This window comes from Pollachius pollachius (genome assembly GCF_949987615.1).
Source record: "Pollachius pollachius genome assembly, chromosome: 4".
Classification (NCBI taxonomy): Eukaryota; Metazoa; Chordata; class Actinopteri; order Gadiformes; family Gadidae; genus Pollachius; species Pollachius pollachius.
This window is the reverse complement of record NC_136937.1, coordinates 3,274,142-3,294,482: the sequence shown is the minus strand read 5'-3', so window position 1 is coordinate 3,294,482 and position 20,341 is coordinate 3,274,142. Positions and strand designations below refer to the sequence as shown.

Genomic DNA, 20,341 nt, shown 5'->3' with positions numbered 1-20,341 from the left:
AGAGAGAGAGAGAGAGAGAGAGAGACGCTAAATTACATACCTGCAGTATGTATTGTATATGTGTACATACCCTACATACATACATACCCTTTTAAGATAGAAGGGCAAAGAATAAAAGTCACCACAAAATAGACTTCAAATAGTGTGTGTGCATATTTGTGTGAGCATGTGTTTGTTTTGTATTTGAGTGTGCGTGTGCGTGTGTGTGTGTGTGTGTGTGTGTGTGTGTGTGTGTGTGTGTGTGTGTGTGTGTGTTGGTCCAAGTGGGGGTGGTCACAGGGGCGCGTGGCTGTATAAAAGGCTGGTTTCCCCAGACTGCTGAGTTTAGCGGCACGGCGCGCGGGACAAGCGGCAGTGGCGCCTTTATGCTTTTTTTTTTTTTTTTTTTCGCTGTGGACTAAGAATGGATTTTGAATTTTTGGGGTTTTGGTGATCTCTCTATCGCGGGGCGTTCGCGTCGCGCGCCATGCGCATCGCCCGCAGCGGCACTGACATACCCAGGTGATCATGGCACGTGCAAAAACTGGAGCGATGGTGTGAATCTACTGCGCGCGACGCGCAACATGGAAAGCCTCCCCGGGAACCTCACCGGCGGGGCGCGCGACAACACCAGCAACCAAACCGACCCGTTCGGACGCAACGAGGACATCGCCAAGATCGAGATCACGGTGCTGACCGTCACCTTCCTCGTGGCCGTGGTGGGCAACGTGAGCGTGCTTCTGGCCATGTCCCGCACGCCGCGTAAACGTTCGCGCGTGCACCTGTTCATCAAGCACCTGAGCCTCGCGGACCTCATGGTGGCCTTCTTCCAGGTGCTCCCGCAGCTCTGCTGGGAGATCACCTTCCGGTTCTACGGGCCGGACATCCTGTGCCGCGTGGTCAAGCACCTGCAGGTGCTGGGCATGTTCGCGTCCACCTACATGATGGTGATGATGACGCTGGACCGCTACATCGCCATCTGCCACCCCATGCAGACCCTGCAGCAGCCCACGCGCCGCGCCTACATCATGATCGCCTCAACGTGGCTGTGCAGCCTCGCGCTCAGCCTCCCGCAGTACCTGATCTTCTCGCTGAGCGAGGTGACCGCGGGCTCCGAGGTGTACGACTGCTGGGGACATTTTGTCCAACCGTGGGGCGTGCGCGCGTACATCACCTGGATCACCACCGGGATCTTCCTCGTGCCTGTGACGGTGCTCGTGCTGTGCTACGGGTTTATATGTCGCGCGATCTGGAGGAACGTGCAGTATAAGACGCGGAAGGGACCGGTGGGTGCGGGGGTGTCGAACGGCCACCGGACGAACGGACTGCTGGGGAAGAGCTCGGTGAGCAGCATCAGCACCATCTCGCGCGCCAAGCTGCGCACGGTGAAGATGACTTTTGTGATCGTGGTGGCGTACGTGGTGTGCTGGGCGCCGTTCTTCATCGTGCAGATGTGGTCCGTCTGGGATGAGACCTTCTCGTATGCCGGTAGGTTTGGGGGTTGAGGTAGGAGACATGCCTTTGGTTTGGGTTTTTGTCGTTTGTTATTTTGTGGTTCGTCTGTCTGATGCGCACAGAGATCTTCTGGTTAGATAACAGTTAACATTTTAATATTATCATTTCAGCCCCCTTGGTTAAGTCATCAACTGTTTCATTGAATGGATTCAATTCATCAGTAACTTTACTTCTGCGATTGCACTTTGTGGAGCTTTGTCATAAAAGTATCTGCGATACAAAATGAATAAAAAACGTAACAACATTGAAAAAAAAAAGATATACTATAGCGTAATAATAAAGTAATTCGAATAATAAAGTTATTAGAATAAAGTTAATAATACTGGATCTAGATCTAGATCGTTAACATGGTAATCCATGGAAGGAGTTTCTCTACATTAACGCTAATTGCAGGACCGGGGCCGATAGCATCCTTGCTGGGTTGTTGCCCTCAGGGCGGTCTGCTAATGGTCTCCCCCTCCTCTAAACATTGCAAACCTAGAGGAACACTGATAGACAGCCACACCCCCCCTAAACCCCAAACATACGTCTTTCATCAAGAGGACGTCATTAAGTCCCTCCTCTGGCCAAAAACAAAACGCTCCCAAAAAAGGCTCCCCCTCAAATCCACTGCTGTTAATATTTTAAACAAAATGCTAACACTATATTGGAAAGGTACTTGAATAAACTGTTCATTAGTTTATGCGTTAACTGTTATTGCACTCATAAGCATTAACAGTTCATTTACAGTGAACATATGTCTAGTAGTCTTTTACAAAGTGACAGATTATCTGAATATTCTGCACAGGGCAATTTTATACTTTATACCTTTTCAAAGTACACTCTTCATTTATGCCTGCAATAAGTGGATGTTTAAGTTTAGCTCTTGAAGGAAACCCAAACTCCTTGTGGGAGCTAGGCCCCGCCCACTATCAACATTTAAAAATGCCTCATTAAGACCCACACATAGACACAGGGGGTCTATTCACATGCGATCCTACGTTTTTACGATTTTTACCACAATCCATCCATGACATGACTATGTTAATCAAAACATTCCTTTTCATCAGAAATAAGTTGTTTTAGGGTTTGGTTTTAATTTCCCTAACGTCGCCACAGCGAAAGCACATATTGTCACACATAGTTTAATCTTCTGGAAGTGAGATTTTGGTGCAGGGGTACTCCATCTTCACGCCATTCACAACCACACACTTGAAGTGGTTCTTGATTGTTCATTTTCAAAGTGTGGCTTGCTATTGGCTCAAAGGAGAAAAGGGAACCCTGGAATTATACCTTTTCATTGTTATTATCTATAGGCCACCACATCCTCTACTGACATTATAACAGTCTGCTACATCGTCTTTAACGTTAGCATCCTCAAAGACTGAGATTACTTTGTCACAGAGTCGACGCAAACCACCCTTTTTTAGCCTTTTTTGTGCCATATTATGAACCGAGAAGTGAACAGAGACCTAAACATGGGTTGATTGGGAGAGCGAAGGACCTGTAGCAGACGAACCGCGGGGTGGGAATCAAACCCTCGACAACGTCATCATTCGCTCCCTGGTTAGCTTCCTAGCATGTCGCCCCGCCAAACCTTCCCCTGACCAACGCACCCCCTTCTCCCCCAGACTCGGAGAACACGGCGGTGGCCCTCTCCGCGCTGCTGGCCAGCCTGAACAGCTGCTGCAACCCCTGGATCTACATGCTGTTCAGCGGCCACCTGCTGGGCGAGGCCGCCCGCTGCCTGCCCTGCCGCCGGCGGTCGTCCCTCGGCCGCCGCGCCGTCGCCGGGCAACAAGACTCGGACAGCAGCGTCCGCCGCACCACCCTGCTGTCCTGGCTGCAGGGGCCCCGCCTCTCCGAGCCCTTCACCTGCAGGGAGCAGGACCTCCACCCCCAGGGGCCCCGCCTCTCCGAGCCCTTCACCTGCAGGGAGCAGGACCTCCACCCCCAGGGGCCCCGCCTCTCCGAGCCCTTCACCTGCAGGGAGCAGGACGTCCACCCCCAGGGGCCCCGCCTCTCCGAGCCCTTCACCTGCAGGGAGCAGGACCTCCACCCCCAGGGGCCCCGCCTCTCCGAGCCCTTCACCTGCAGGGAGCAGGACCTCCACCCCCAGGGGCCCCGCCTCTCCGAGCCCTTCACCTGCAGGGAGCAGGACCTCCACCCCCAGGGGCCCCGCCTCTCCGAGCCCTTCACCTGCAGGGAGCAGGACCTCCACCCCCAGGGGCCCCGCCTCTCCGAGCCCTTCACCTGCAGGGAGCAGGACCTCCACCCCCAGGCGCCGAACGCCCACTTGAGCGTCGCCCCGGGCGATTTGGGTGCCCCGCCCGCGGGACTTGTTGTCGGAGGCCCCGCCCCGGTGGGATTTGACGCCTGATCGAAGTCGGACCTCGTTGCTGCTGCCACGCCCGCCCCCCCGACTGTGAAGGTCTTAGAGGAACGATGGTGTACGCGTCTGTCACACAATCATACACAGACACGCAACACGCAGGCGCGGACAGACACACACACACACACACACACACACAGACAGACAGACAGACACACACACACAGACGTTCAAGCACACACACACACACGCACGCACACACACAGACACACACACTCACTTTCACACTCATACACACACACACACACACTCCGATCCACACACACACACACATTAACACACACACACACACTCACACACACTCTGACCCACACACACACATTAACACACACACACACACATACACACCGACACACAATCACACACGCAAATATACACAATATACCCACAGAGCAAAGAGAGAGAGACAGCGGGTTGAGTGACAGGCGTTGGCCGGACCCCCGCCCAGCCCCCCTGTGGCGGGGAGAGGCATGGCGGTCACTATCTCGCGGGAATGAGCAGAGCTGCTTCAGACCTCCCATTGCCATCCCACGGAGAATGGGCCATAGAACCCAAACCGTGCAGCACAAACGCTCAGCCGGCGACGTTTACATTGCGTTTTTTGATTTGTGTGCTCATTGTTCCGACAAATGCAAGACGGGAATAATGCGGAGAGACGGGATCTCTCCCTGGTTTTTCCCGGTTCCCGTTGATCTTCACAGAGGGCCGACTCAACACATTCCCAGTGAATGCACGCGCTTTGCCACCTCCGGGGTTTGAAGAGTGGTTTTCAGCTGTATTGTTTTGCTGACAACTTATGCATGTACACGCGCGCACGCACGCACACACACACGCACACACACACACACACACACACACACAGGAATTTATCTCTGACAAACACACACACAGGACATAATCACTTACACACACACACACACACGCACACACACACACACAGGGTTTTATCACACTCACATATGCACCCACTTGCATGCATGCACGCGCACACTCACACACACACACACACATCCTAGCTGCTTATCACTCCACATTGTGTTGCTAGTATGAGGAATTTCAATGGCAGGATATGTGATAATGCTCCCAATCCTGCTAAGTGCAGAGTGTACCTAAGGTTTAGGGGGAGGGGTGCTAGGGATATGGATATCATTATGAATGGCCTCAGGCTTTTTACATGCATTACGGTATCCTTGGGACAAGATTTTAATCAGCCTTGATAAAGGCAAAAACAACTGCACTTTTCTTTTGATAATGATGGAAGACTCTAGCTGTTGTTATTATTCTGCATATTATTATTATTATTCCATTGCACACAAAAAACTGAGATGTACACATTGTTTTTTGGCCTCCCTCTCGTTAGCCACTGAGCTGTTCCCTCGACTCATGTATCTTATGACTTTATGACTTTATAGCTTGTACAGAAACTGTAAAGTGTAAATTTCCTTGTGCTATCATGTAAGGGTTGATTGTCTTTTTCGTCACTTGTACCTTCACTGAATGAGATAAACTGACTTTAACCATGACCCATTGTCCACAACTTGATGAAAGAGTGAAGTAAACTTGTTCCCTTGTTTCACAACTTGGCCTCTGCATGAAATGTCTTGAAGGAGAGTGTGTGCATTTGTGTGTGTGCGTATGTGTGTGCGTGTGTGCGTGTGTGTGTGTGTGTGTGTAAAACATTGCATTACTGTGTTTGTGACTGGGCTTAACCAAGTGTATATGCGGGAGATAATCTCATCAGAAACCTAAACAAGCATAAGAAGGAAATGATTCAGATCTAATTAGTAAACCCACAGATGAACGAAAGGCCCAAGGAGAGGAAGTGATGTCTTAAGCCAACTTTTAAAAGAAAATAAAAGCTTAGACATTGTCTTACAAGGTAATAAAAAATATAGCAGTAATAGAGCCCTTTTTCAAAGTCCACACTACAAAATGTGTGAGCGAAATAAATCGGACATGTCGTGAAATCAGCACGTTGTAGACGAAAACAGACGCAAACAATTCAGTGTCCAAAAAAACAATCCGACGTAGTAAAAAACAGATGGGAAAATAAAAGTTTTGTTTTTAATGGGAATAAACGTGAAATAAAATCGTGTAGTATCACGGAAAGGCTTTCCAATAAAAGTAATGATCTCGGAAGGGGGTCACAAGAGATTAACATCATTGGGAGCAGGGAGAGATTACAAGACCGCTGGTCCAGATGGTTCATAGGATGGCAACGTTTACAGGCTCAGATGTTCCAGGAAGGCTTGCTGGGAGCCCAGTCAGGGAATGGGATGTAATTGAGGACGAAGGTACTATATTAGGTATACGATTATTTGTTAGATTTGATTTCTAATTAAAACATTGGAGTAGAGAGAGAGAGGAAGAGGAATGGGGAGAGAGAGAGAGAAGAAACATATATATATATATAAACAGGCGATATCACATGTACTGATGAGGTTAAAGAGAGAAAAGGGATCCTCACATGTCCCTTATGACGATCACCGGACTAGTTTATGGGCCCCAGTTTTGCTGGGAGGCTGAGCCATAGATAGAATGAGAAAGGGGGAAGTAGGGAATAAAAAAGAGGCACTAAAACTTAGGATTGATGTGTTATTGGTTTTATGTCCTTTTTCCACTGGCTCACGCTTAAACTTGTTGTGGAGGATCCTCCTGAGGTGGTTTTACTCTTTGGAACAGCATGTGCATCTCAGGAGTGCACTGATGAGGGGCCTGGACGATGAACCGTCCCCCCAAAGGGTGGATGTTTACATCGTCAGCTGGTGGAAACGTCTTGAGTCTGTCTTGCTGTTTAACTAGCTTTGGGGTTCAACCGGTCACCGTGAGCAAAGTTCATCGTTGAGAAAGGCAGGATGTGGGTGAGGTGACGACGATGAGGAGGGTGAGGTGGGAGGAAGGCCAGATCAGTCACTGACTCTTGACCAGATCAGTCCCTCACCCTGGACCCAGATCAGTCAGTGACCCTGGACCAGATCAGTCAGTGACCCTGGACCAGATCAGTCAGTGACCCTGGACCCAGGTGCAACCCAAAAGCCACCAAAAGCAGTGCATCCTGGGAAGGCTACACCTGTAGGAGTTGTCGGGAATCAAGCTTAAGTTTCCTTCTACCATTTCTTCGTCGTCGTTCATTAACGCTTATCCTTTCGATTGTTTTGTTCTTCGTCTAATCAACCTTGGAGTCAGCAACCCGAACTGAACTGAACGTGACCCTGCTAATGTCACACACCCCCCCCCCACAGTGTGGCTGCCTTCATTTGAAAACAATGAGAGAATATGTTTACTACGAATAGGAAGTACACTTCTTCATTTCCTGTCACCGTCACGAGAACAACGTAAATTCTCAGCGCTTGGCGTTTTTTTCACAGTTTGTTTTATTTTTTTGGAAAACGCAAACAGTCACAAGGGCACGAGACATAACAGGAAGAGGAAGTGGCTATTTAAACAAATAAACGCGGCGCTGGGGAGGCCAGCGTCTTTCAAACTGAGAGCTTTAATCAGGCCGACCACAGGGGCCGCGGGCCTCTCCCTTCCTCCGCCCCAAATAAATTGCCCCGATATCTGCATTTATTTATAGATATGTATACGTTACACACACATACACACGTATAGACGCGTGCGCACACAGACTAACATACGCACGCGTGCCCACGTATGGGCTATACATTTACATTGTTCTTCTTCATATCCTTCCATTTGAAGTTGCCATATTTATATATACATGTATAAACACACACACACACAAACCCACACACAATGCAACTATTTGTAAGTCAATTATAAAATTAGAATAATAGCTCGCATTGCATAATAGCTTGCATTGCATATATATATATATATATATATATATATATATATGTATGCAATGCATATATATATAGATGCATTGCATACATATTTATATCGATATAGCCTATGTATGCAATGCAAGCTATTATTCTAGTTTTATAATTGACTTACAAATAAAAGACTCCTCCTTTCTACGACTCAACTAGACACACCTGTGGATCACCATAATCAACACACCTGATTATCTATTCCGGCTATTCAACAATTCATCGCCAGATCGTCTAGCCATGTCAGTAGCTTTCATGACTTCCATGTCGCTTCGTCCTTGTATTAGTGATGGCTTGACTTCCACATCGACCCAGCTGGCCTACCTTATCGACCAGCCTCTGCTCATTCCCCGTGAATAAACATTTGAACTTTACAACCCTCTGTTGTCGTGCCTTTGGGCTCCCCCATCCCCGGGCGGTAACAAGAGGGCCGTTACTGTGCAGAGGGCCCAACGAGAACATGAAATGATAACATTTCTGCTGTTTAAACGCTGAACGAAAGACTGTGTCTCAACAGTTCTCATTCATGATAATGAGCAAAAAAATATTATTTCTGGCATTTGATCTTTATATTAAGCAAAGAGAGAATATTGCATCTTAGAAAACGTTTATTGCACTAACTGAATAATCAGTGCACCCTCGGGAAGTCAGTCAACCAGCAAAGCGAGCTATTTTGCTCGTTTTATAATTGACTTGCATGTAGTTGCATCATTGTGTCATAGGTATTTATCAAAAGTGATTTCCCTGCGAGGCTGAGAAGTTCCTAAAGCGTCCAGCAGAGGACGCCAGCGGGTTACCCTGTCCCAGACATCGCTAGCCAGCCTAGACGATGACGGGGCAAACCTATGGGAACCAGGGCCAACAGCAGTACCGCAAAAGACCTGGTCCTGGATACTAACCCTAACCCATAGTCCAACCTGCCCTCTTATTAAATGTAATCACTCGTTTCCCAAAGCCCTTAGACGTTGGTATACATGACCTTTTACTGTTGCGGCAGACAACAGAACCGCATCAGTAGCATCTCCTCAAGAGCGGGGGGAACAGAGAGGAACCCAACACCTCCAGTTTCATCACCTACACACAAACCAACCGTCTCCACCCCCCTATATAGAGATACTGCACCACACGGGTTATCATGTCCGTTAAAGTTATGCATCGCGACTCCTTGAAGATCGTCCTCGAGACTGGTCTTTGCTGGAGGTTGACTGCGCCGTTCTGACCTACTGGTATACAGCGCCATCTAGGCGACCAGGGGAGACAGTGCAATTATTTGGTAAATATTTGTAAATCATTTTTAATCCCCCAGAAGGGGTACCTATTTTTTTTTTCTTCCAAATAAGAAATTATTATTTTCTTAATATGTATATATTTTTTCCATGGAATATTTTGTCCATGTGGTAAAGGCAAAGCTGGTGCATATGGATTCACTCCCTTTTCAAATTATGAATGTCCTATTCAGTTCGTGTTTGAACTTCATAGCTCCATATCGGACGCTAAGCTTGCTGTTTAGAAATTCTATTACAAATGTATTATTTATGACAGAGCTCTCCACTAAATAGGTTAAAATATCTTATTTGGTTCTTGCAGATGATTCCTTCCGATGAGGTCCACTGTACCGTAACTGTACCCCTGAGACGGCAGCGCAACGCAATAGAGACCATCTTTACCGTAACTCAGTCCCTCCAGAAAAATGCGGCGTTTTTTTGTGATTATACGGCACGTTTTCTTAAAAAATACGATGAAATATTCGGCATGTTTATGCAATTCTATGCGAAGATATTGCGGGAACTTGCGAAAAACGCGGAAACATACTGCGTCGAGCACCACGGGAAGGATGAGACGGGAGCCCAGGTTAAGCGGCTACGCAACTCTAGTGCCCCATACACCGCACGACTCCGAGGGTTGCCTTTATTGAACGACACCAAACATAACACAGCACACATCACCAACACACACAACTCTCTCACTAATGGTCCCGATCAGACTACACGTCACACAACAATGGAACAACACACAATTAAAACACAACCAATAAAGACCCCAAAGCCGTTAACCCCACTTAACCTAACAACAAAACAAGTTGACAAAAGCCCCTTTGGTCAACTGACAACCCCAATTCCCAGGATCCCCTGCGCGACCCCGGAGGAGTCGCCACAATACGGAAAATGCAGCTTTTCGATGACGTTCACATCGCGTAATTACGTCACTTAATAACGTTCCCATGGCAACAGGGGGAAATAGCTGCTATGCGTGAAGTAAACGCAACATTTTCAACTTTCTGCTAAGATATATGTGACTTTTTTGCAACGAAAATGCGGGGTTTATGAAATCATGCAAGCCCCGCATATTTTGCGCGGAAATCGGCAATTTATGCGGTGAAAGTGCGGCATATTTGAAAAAATGCGGCCCCCGCATGAATATGCGGACTTTGGCTGATTATGCGTTGAATTATGCGATCGCATAATCGCGTTTTTCTGGAGGGACTGGTAACTGTACCCATTAGACAGAAGCGCAGCGCAATCTAAAGACCGCCTTTGAAGAGACGCGCTCCGCGCAATGCTTGGCGCTGGAATGCAGTCAATCCCCGATGCACATAACCACAACCAGTCTGTGGTTTATCCTTATTGTAGAATTTTAACCAAAGTCTTCGACTTTGGTTAAAATTCTGGCATCTTATGAAGTTGGAGTAACTCAGGTTTAAAGAACATGCGGGAGAAAAAATACAAAACCTCAAAAGTTGGACTGTAAAATATCTGCTACTAAATACTATACAATACGATACCAATATTTTAAATATTATTCATACTGAATGCATCAATAATTCCTATTCTTAATTTCTTACACATAGTTTTGTCTCAGGTTTTGCAGGACCAGGACAAGGGCGCGCGCACATTCGGGAGCGCGCTCCCGAGTTCTTGGGAAGCGGGTGGGTGTTTATGATGATCTCCAACATTCAGGACAACTCCCTCTGTGCTCCACACACCCTACCACACACACACAGACACACACACACCGGGACCCACTGACAGAGACCCTCAGAGTAGCGCGGACAGTGATCGACTTCTGAGATGTGGATCCTTCATCTCGTGATACTTTTGGGTGAGCTGCGATCGAACCGTTATTTCACTGTATTTATTTATTGAGTTGTTTGTTGTTGCGTTAAAACTGTGGGATTAGGGGCGTGTTGCGTGTTAGTGAGAGCGGTAAACTGAGTTTCTCTCTCGCATCTCTCAAACAAATCCATCCCCTCTAACGAAGCCCATGTGGATGTGGTTACTGTTTCAGGGACATTACTGGGACGTTACTGGCATTCCCAGTGCGTGATTTCTCCAAAGTGTTCCCTACTCATCCTGTCACCTTGTACAGCGCACTTCTCGCATTGCTTTGGGCTAAAGCTTTATTAAAGTCAGCTCTAGGTTTGGTTTATATTCCTGTGTGTCACTCGACAGGCCTACTTTTATCTGTTTTTAACCACAAGCCGAGCATATGGCCTCATTCACCCTGGATCTGAAATAGATTTCATGTGACTCCAATCCAAACAAGCCCAGACCCTACAAACGCACACACGTTTTTACGCACGTTTGCGTCTGTCGTACAACGAATATAATTCAAGATACTTAGCTTATTAACTTAACGCACACACCGTTCGGAGTGGGTCTTACTTTGCTGTGATGCAAGCGGTTTTTCTAACGGTTTGGAAATGACTATAAAGTACTTCTAGATCATTGAAATTTGTGTCATCTAATCTAACGTCTTCTGAGTCGCGAACTCCATCACTAAAAGCCGCTTCCTCTCCCCCCCGCCCCCCCCAGCCGTGGGATGGCGGGCCGGGGCGATGCTCCCCGACTTCGGGGAGAGCTGCACCGTGGGGAGCTGCTACCCCGCCACGGGGGACCTGCTCATCGGCCGCGAGGACAAGCTCAGCGTCTCCTCCACCTGCGGCCTGGAGAAACCCGAGCGCTACTGCATTGTGGGACATCTCGAGGTGAGTTCCGTTTTTTCCTGCTTTGCCTTGTCTGTCACTGTGTGTGCGCGTGTGTGTGCGTGCGTGTGTGGGCGCACGCGTTTGCCTCCGTGCGTGTGTGCCTGTGCGTGTGCGCACGTGTGTGCCTGTGCGTGTGTGAGTCTGTGTGCCTGTCTGCGCGCTTGTATATGTGCGCGTGTGCGCGACCATAAGATGTCTGTCGGTTGTGTAGGAGGGCTGGTATTCCCGGGCACAATAAGCACAGTGTGTTCCACAAGTCGTCTCCTGTGTGTGTGCTGACCTATGATGGAGACAGTTCATTTCTTTCTTATCAAAGGGCCTTCTGCGCGATGTCTGCTGGGGTGGGATGTGAATGGTCTCCTTATGAAACACGGTGCTCCTCTAACCCCCACCCAGGACTTGAGGGGGAAGATAAAGGAAGAATATAGAACTTAGGAGTTGGGAGTTGAGCAGCTTAATGCGTTTCCGCTTTCCCGCTAAGCATTTAGGGAATGGGGGTTCGGGGGTGTCTGTTGGAATGCCTCCCACATTTATGATGTTGTTTACATAGGGAAGTTTACACAAAAGGAGGTTTCGATTTCAGGCTTTGGTGTAATCACACTGCAGCTGGCTCTGGTGTTGACAATGCATAACAACCGCTGGCACACACACGCACACACACACACGTAACCACACAGACACACACACAAATCTGCACACAGAAACACACATACACACGCACGCACATGTAACCACACACGTACACACGTAACTACACACACGTAAACAGAAACACACACGCACGCATGCACGCACGCACACACGCAGACAAGCATATGCACACAAACACACAGACATCCGTAAACAGATGCGCACACACACACGCATACACTCAAATACTGTAATCAAGCCGACACAGACCCAACTCTGTTTTTCCCATGGTGTTTCATCATCTTCATGTGCCTTCTCCTCCTCCACCTCCTCCTTCTCCTCCTCCTCCACCTGGTGTTTCATCGTCTTCATGTGTCTCTCTCCTCCTCCTCCTCCCCCCCCCCCCCTCCTCCAGGGGGAGAAGAAGTGCTTCACGTGTGACTCAAAGCACATGTATGACGAGCGGCTGCACCCTGACAGCCACACCATCGAGAACCTGGTCACCACCTTCGCCAGCAACCGGCTGAAGACCTGGTGGCAGTCGGAGAACGGTGAGGCCCACACACACACACACACACACAGATGTACACGCACACACACACACACACACAAGACCTGGTGGCACCCACACACACATCTTCAATGTCTCTGTCCTCTTCCTCTTCCTCAACCCCCAAGCCCACCCTCTCCTCCTCCTCCTCGCCCTCATATTTGGGAGAAATAGAGTAAAGAAAGTTACGAGCCTGAGAAAATTGATTTCAGCCTTGTGTGTGTTTGTGTGAGTGTTTGTGTGTGTGAGTGTGTGTGTGTCTGGTGTTTGAGTGAGTGTGTGTATTGCTTGAGTGTGTGTGAGGGTGTGTGTTTGCTTGAGTGTGAGTGTGTGAGGCGCAGTTCGTTCCCATGGGAAGCTGTCGCCGGTAATTGGACGACAGACAGAAGATCACAGAGAGGGGCTGCTCCAGCCAATCAGAGGGGAGGGATGATGAGGGGGAGGGGCAGGGTGTACAGGTGTTCCGGAAAGAACTCAGGAACAGGTGTGATGCACAGGGAACCAGATGTGATTCATTCCAACTACTGTATCCCACACACACATACATACACACACGCACACACACACACACACACACACAAGCATACAAACACGTGCACACACACACAGAAACACACACACATACACACACACACATATACACACACATACACACGCGCGCGCAAACATACTTACACACACAAACAGAAAGACATACACAAAGTGGTTTGTAGGAATGCATGGTGACTCATGCACGGAACACACAGATGTCTTAGGGAGGACATGCATGAGATTTCCGTTTCCTCTGAGTCTCCCATGCATTAGCTGTTCAGCCTGCAGCAGTAAGGACACACACACACACACACACACACACACATGCACACGCACACACACACACACACACTGTAGATTGATTGGCGTCAGCTGGTCGCGGGACTTAAGTGTGAATGTGTGAGAAAGTGTTTGGAATGCCAACTACTTGTAATTTTTTCCTATTTTTTAATCTAAACAAGCGTGGAAAACGTTCTTCACGAGACATGCTAACATGCTCTCTCTCTCTCTCTCTCTCTCTCTCTCTCTCTCTCTCAGATATGGAGAATGTCACCATACAGCTGGACCTGGAAGCCGAGTTCCACTTCACGCATCTGATTATGACCTTCAGGGTAATGCCCCCCCCCCTCTCTATGAGTGTCTCTCTCTCTTGTCTCTCTATGTCGTTACTTGTCTCTCGGCCTCTGTCCCTGTCTCTCTTTCGCCATCCCCCCTCCATTTCTTCTCTCTCTCTCTCTCTCTCTCTCTCTCTCTCTCTCTCTCTCTCTCTCTCTCTCTCTCTCTCTCTATCTCTCTCTCGCTTTCTCTCTCTCTTTCTCTCTCTTTCGCTCTCTCTTTCTCTCTCTCTCTCTCTCTCTCTCTCTCTCTCTCTCTCTCTCTCTCTCTCTCTCTCTCTCTGTCACCCACAGCGGAACATAACTTTATGAATCAATACACACAAAAAATAAGAATACCTCGATGTCATGAACCGACCACCAGAATCAGTCGTTGTTATTGGTGGTAGACGCAACTCTCTGTTACAACACACAACCATGCGTCCCAACGCACAACCACACACAACCGCAACACAACTCAGCTCAGGATTCCTCTGAACGTCCTGTTCTCCGCAGACGTTCCGGCCGGCCGCCATGGTGATCGAGCGCTCCATGAACTTCGGGAAGACGTGGCAGGTGTACCGCTACTTCGGCTACAACTGCCAGACGACGTTCCCGGGAGTCTCCCAGGGGCCCATGGTCGACGTGGACGACGTCATCTGCGACTCGCGCTACTCCGACATCGAGCCCTCCACCGAGGGAGAGGTGGGGGTCGCTTTGTGTTTTGCCGTTGTTGTTGTGGGAATTTTATGCGTTGTGTGTTGTTGTTTTTTTCCTCCTCCTCCTCCCCCCCTCCTCCCCTCCTCTCCTCCTCCCCAGCCTTCTCCTCCTCCTTCCTCCTATTCCTCATCCTCCCCCTCTTCCTCCCCTCCTCTCCTCCCAATCCTCCTTGATTTTTGTGCGCTGTGTTAAAGTGTTAAAGGTTGATGGGCATTGGTAATTGTTGTTTTTCCGCTCTGCGTGTTTTTGTGTTCCCAGGTGATTTTCCGAGTGTTGGACCCTGCCTATGAAATCGAGGACCCCTACAGCCCTAGGATTCAAAGTAGGAAAAACCTTTATTATCAGTTTATATGTTAACATAAAAAGTAACTACAAAATTTTACCCTATATGTAAGTTTGCCTATGCCACCGCTGCCTATTACATTTAGGATGAATATTTACAAAAAATTCCCCAAATTATTCCTACATGTTTTCCTTTGGAATCTTCCTGCCCATTTCCTGCCCACACCTATCTTTCCGTCAGACTGGTAGCACACACATGACCTGCTGCACTGTTGAGTGATTTGTAGTTATCTGTAACCATGGCAACCTATCGGACACCCCGGTCACAGTGACCGACCAATGGCATTTCACACATGGACGGTGCTCTCACATCGGACATTTAACTTGGTTTCGACTTCCTGCTCGGTCTATCGGTCTCTCTCTCTGTCTCTCTCTCTCTCTCTCTCTCTCAGGCAAACACACACACGCTAGTTGTTAGGAATGTTTATGTGTGTGTGTGTGTGTGTGTATGTCAGTTTAAAAGATTGAGTTTGACCTGCCTGTGAGGTCCAAGTCTTCTAACTGTATATTGACTAATGTCTGCGTGTTACTTTTAAACCTAATATCTTGGATTTTAAGTCTAGGACAAATTTTCTTTCTGTAAAACCTCACCCCCCTATAGCTAGCTACAATATTCTGGAAGTTCTCCATGTCGAATTAGAACTTATACAAATTCAGCAATCAGCTAATTGAATAGTGAATCATGACTCAAAGTTTATTAAAAAAGTGAGAACTTTTATAAAAAATGTGATTACAGTATGTGTGTGTGTCTGTGTGTGTGTGTTTGTGTGTGCTTTTGTGTGTGTGTGTTTCTGTACGCGTTTGTTTCTGTGTGTGTGAGCTTGTGCGTGTGTGTTACTGTGTGTGTGGGTTTGTTTCTTTTTCTCTTTGTGTCCGTGTGTGTGTGTGTTTGTGTGCCTTTGTTTGTTTGTGTGTGGGCGTGCGTGCGTGCGTGTGTGCATGTGCATGTGTTTCTGTGTGTGCGCGTGTGTGTTTTACTCTGTGTGTCCGTGCGTGTGTGCGCCTGCCTTCACGTGCGCCTATGTGTGTGTGTGTGTTTTTGTGTGTGTGCCTGTACGTTTGTGTTTCTGGGTTTCCTCACATGCGTGTGTGTGTGTGTGTGTGTGTGTGTGTGTGTGTGTGTTTGCCTCCAGACCTGCTGAAGATCACCAACCTGCGCGTGCGCTTCTCCAAGCTCCACACGCTGGGGGACAACCTGCTGGACCACCGCGACGAGGTCGCCCAGAAGTACTACTACGCCCTCTACGACATGGTCGTCCGCGGCAACTGCTTCTGCTACGGACACGCCGCCAAGTGCGCCCCGATGGACGGGGCGCGCGAGGGCGTGGAGGGCATGGTGGGTGGAGCCACCGCGCCCCGTCGCACGTCACGTGACGGTCTTGGTTGAGCTGATTGGCATAGACGGCTGCTCCTTTAACGTTAGCCGACGCTAACGTTAAAGGAGCAGGGGTCTATGCTAATCAGTAACGAATCTATGTTAATTAGCTATGCTAATTAGCTACTACTGTATGAAAGAGTGAGGCAGTTATTTTTTTATTACATTGTTTTGAGCGTTAGTTAGAAACCAAATAGCGAGTCTTGCATATCGCACCTTTAATAGCGCTTAGCTTAGCGTTTATTCAAATATAGATATCGACCCACAAATTTGCACACTTCTTAAGGGCGATGGCCTCTATGTGCCGGCGTAGCTTTGTAGGTTCCGGCGCGCAAGTTGTTGCTAGGACACCTAACATCTGTGTGCCACAGGTAGCTCTTATCGATGTGTTCACCAGAATAGGTGCACGCCTTAGCTTATTTGGACCCCATTGAATGGTAAAAAAAAACAAAAATCTACAATCTTTAAAATCGTGAAATCTTTACTATGATGACATCATGAATCCAAGAGGTACCCGATTGGCAAGACGGTTGCGTGTGTGTGTGTGTGTGTGTGTGTGTGTGTGCAGGTGCACGGCCGCTGTGTGTGTGACCACCACACTGAGGGTCTGAACTGCGAGCGCTGCCAGGACTTCTACCACGAGCTGCCGTGGAGGCCCGCCCTGGGACACAACACCAACGCCTGCAAGAGTGAGGCCCCGCGCACACACACACACACACACACACACACACACACACACAGGAACACACACGCGCACACACACACAGGAACATACACACACACATGCAGGAACACACACACATAGACACACATACAGGACCACACACATACACACACATGCAGGAACACACACAAAGACACACACACACACACACACACAGGAACACACACGCACACACACACACAGGAACATACACACACACATGCAGGAGCACACACACGTAGACACACATACAGGACCACACACATACACACACATGCAGGAACACACACAAAGACACACACACACACACACACAGGAACACACACGCACACACACACACAGGAACACACACACACACATGCAGGAACACACACACATAGACACACATACAGGACCACACACATACACACACATGCAGGAACACACACAAAGACACACACACACACACACACAGGAACATACACGCACACATGCATAAGAAACATTAACACACACACGCAGGAACACACACATACACATGAAGGAACACACATATACACAGACATGCAGGAACACACACAAAGACACACACACACACACACACACACACATACAGGAACATACACGCACACATGCATAAGAAACATTAACACACACACGCAGGAACACACACATACACATGAAGGAACACACATATACACAGACATGCAGGAACACAAACACACATGTAGGAAGGCACACACACACATGCAGGAACACACACACACACACATACATATACACAGACATGCAGGAACACAAACACACACACATACATATACACACACATGATTTCAAGATTTTAAGGAACACACACACATACATGCAGGAACACACAAACACGTAAACACACGTTAACTAATGTGCAGACTCACCGACTCAAAGCAAATAGTTTTCTTTATCTTTAATTTTGCTATTACTCTCTCTCTCCCTCTCCCTCCCTCTCTCTCTCTCTCTCTCTCTCTCTTTCTCTCTCTATCCCGCTCTCTCTCTCTCTCTCTATCCCGCTCTCTCTCTCTCTCTCTCTCTCTCTCGCTCTCTCTCTCTCTCTCTCTCTATCCCTCTCTCTCTCTCTCCCTCTCTATCTCTCTCCCTCTCTCTCTCTCTCTCTCTCTCTCTCTCTCTCTCTCTCTATCCCTCTCTCTCTCTCCCTCTCTATCTCTCTCCCTCTCTCTCTCTCTCTCTATTTCTCTCTCTCCCTCTCTCTCTCTCTCTCTCTCTCTCTCTCTATCCCTCTCTCTCTCTCTCCCTCTCTATCTCTCTCCCTCTCTCTCTCTCTCTCTCTCTCTCTCTATTTCTCTCTCTCTCTCTCTCTCTCTCCCCCCCTCTCTCCCTCTCTCTCTCCCTCTCTCTCTCTCTCTCTCTCTCCCCCCCCCCCCCCCCCTCAGGGTGTGAGTGTAACCACCACTCGTTCGCGTGCCACTTCGACATGGCGGTGTACGTCTCCACGGGGAACATGAGCGGCGGCGTGTGCGAGGCGTGCCTCCACAACACCGCCGGACGTCAGTGCGAGCAGTGCCGCCCCTTCTTCTACCAGCACCCCAACCGAGACCTGAGGGACCCTCACATCTGCGAGCGTGAGTCACCCACGTGAATGCACGGACGCACACGCACAGGGCCGTTTCAAGGAATTTGGGGCCCCAACCAAGACTTCCGAGCGGGAATCACCTGTCCCCTCCCTTGTCCGTTCCATTTGGGAACATGTTTTATTTCGCTTGTTTCATATAATTTAATTGATTAAAACATTTAACTCACCACATTTGCCGCCCTAGGACTAGGTCGCCTATGCCGATCGCCGATCAGTTTGTCGTTGCATTTTATCCATAACCAGTCGTTGTCTTGGGGCCCCAGGCCAGCTCGGGGCCCCAAGCAATTGCTTGGTTTGCTTGCCTTCTCGCGACGGGCCTGCACACGCATGCAATCAGAAACAAACACACACACGCCTATTGACAACTGGCCGGGGACTACAGCGGGAAATTAGCCAAATAGGCTAAAGCTGCTCCTTTTACTATACAGTGAATCAAAGGGGACTGTCCACGAAACTATAAACACATACACTAAAGTGAACTAAACTAAACTAAACTTAACATGCAGGTAAACACACAAGCGCACGCTGTCACAGGCATGCGTGCAAGCTTGCCCACTCGTACGCACAAACACAGACTCACACACGAACACACAATCACATTCATATAAACACACAAGCACACATCCGCACACACACACACACACACACACACACACACACACACACACACACACTCACACTATCGGATCGGAGTTGGACTTCCTATCCAACGGTTTTCGTTTTGAATCCCTGTTAAACTCACACACACACACACACACACACAAGCACACATCCGCATTACTCTCCCCTAAACAGAGTTCCATGTATTATATGTTTTGATATAAATTGCAAAACCAGCTCACATTCTATTGTAGAGAAAAGTTAAAGAAATGGCAACCGATCAGAACCAGCTAACTTAGTTCAGGCCAGTATATTGAACCAAACAGGGAAGTAGGAGGGACTGGTTGGATTGTGACACAATGTCAACATGAATCACGCGACTCATGTTAAGTACGGTAGGCCAACCACTCGCATGCTTCGTACACTCACCTCCGCCGACGATAAGAAACATTCCCGACTTTAACTTTGAGTCAAAATGACACGTCTGTGGTCCTCTTTACCTAAACTCTGCTCCTTAGCGGGTAAATAGCACCTTTCTGCGGCGTTCGTGGGATTCTTAACCTTGACCACTTTGAACCACACACACACACACACACACACACACACACACGCACACACACACACACACACACACACACACACACACACACTTGGACCACTTTGAACCACACACAGAGCAGCTGGAGTGGTGGTCTCCAATCAGCCCCCAGGCCCTTTGAAGGGCAGCAGCTGACAGTAGCCATGGTTACCGTGTGATTGTAACGACCCCGGGAATCACCGTGAAGGAGTGGAAATGTGGCGGTGAAAAGGCCTCACTCCGCCCCCCCCCTCTCTCGCTGCCCCTCCCATGTCATTACCGCCCGGGTCGTGTGTTTAAGCGCTCTTCATGCGTTGAGGCCCTGCTGTTAGCGCTACACGGCGTTACGCGATGCTAACGGAGGGGAGGGGCTTCTTCTAGAGGAGGGGCTACATCTGGGGGGGAGGTGCTTCTTCGGGGGGAGGGGC

At 48.6% G+C, this 20,341-nt stretch overlaps 2 protein-coding genes across 2 annotated transcripts in view; both read left to right on the top strand.

Annotated features, from left to right (window-relative positions):
* Nucleotides 1-563: 563 nt before the first annotated feature.
* Nucleotides 564-3,853, top strand: LOC307075123 (arg8-vasotocin receptor-like; the record flags this gene model as incomplete). The annotated part of the gene is made up of 2 exons (XM_079735628.1): nucleotides 564-1,467; nucleotides 3,105-3,853. The coding sequence occupies 2 exons, from the start codon at nucleotides 564-566 to the stop codon at nucleotides 3,851-3,853; spliced, it is 1,653 nt and encodes a 550-aa protein (XP_079591754.1).
* A 6,810-nt stretch (nucleotides 3,854-10,663) lies between these two features.
* LOC307074831 (laminin subunit beta-1-like) overlaps nucleotides 10,664-20,341 on the top strand; it is a 37,376-nt gene continuing 27,698 nt past the window's right edge. Inside the window, exons 1-9 of the mRNA XM_079735209.1 lie at nucleotides 10,664-10,800; nucleotides 11,514-11,686; nucleotides 12,732-12,867; nucleotides 13,935-14,008; nucleotides 14,507-14,695; nucleotides 14,969-15,032; nucleotides 16,186-16,388; nucleotides 16,996-17,116; nucleotides 18,537-18,725. Of these exons, the coding sequence (XP_079591335.1) occupies nucleotides 10,770-10,800; nucleotides 11,514-11,686; nucleotides 12,732-12,867; nucleotides 13,935-14,008; nucleotides 14,507-14,695; nucleotides 14,969-15,032; nucleotides 16,186-16,388; nucleotides 16,996-17,116; nucleotides 18,537-18,725 (1,180 nt within the window). The 5' untranslated portion in view covers nucleotides 10,664-10,769. The remainder of the gene's footprint in view (nucleotides 10,801-11,513; nucleotides 11,687-12,731; nucleotides 12,868-13,934; nucleotides 14,009-14,506; nucleotides 14,696-14,968; nucleotides 15,033-16,185; nucleotides 16,389-16,995; nucleotides 17,117-18,536; nucleotides 18,726-20,341) is intronic.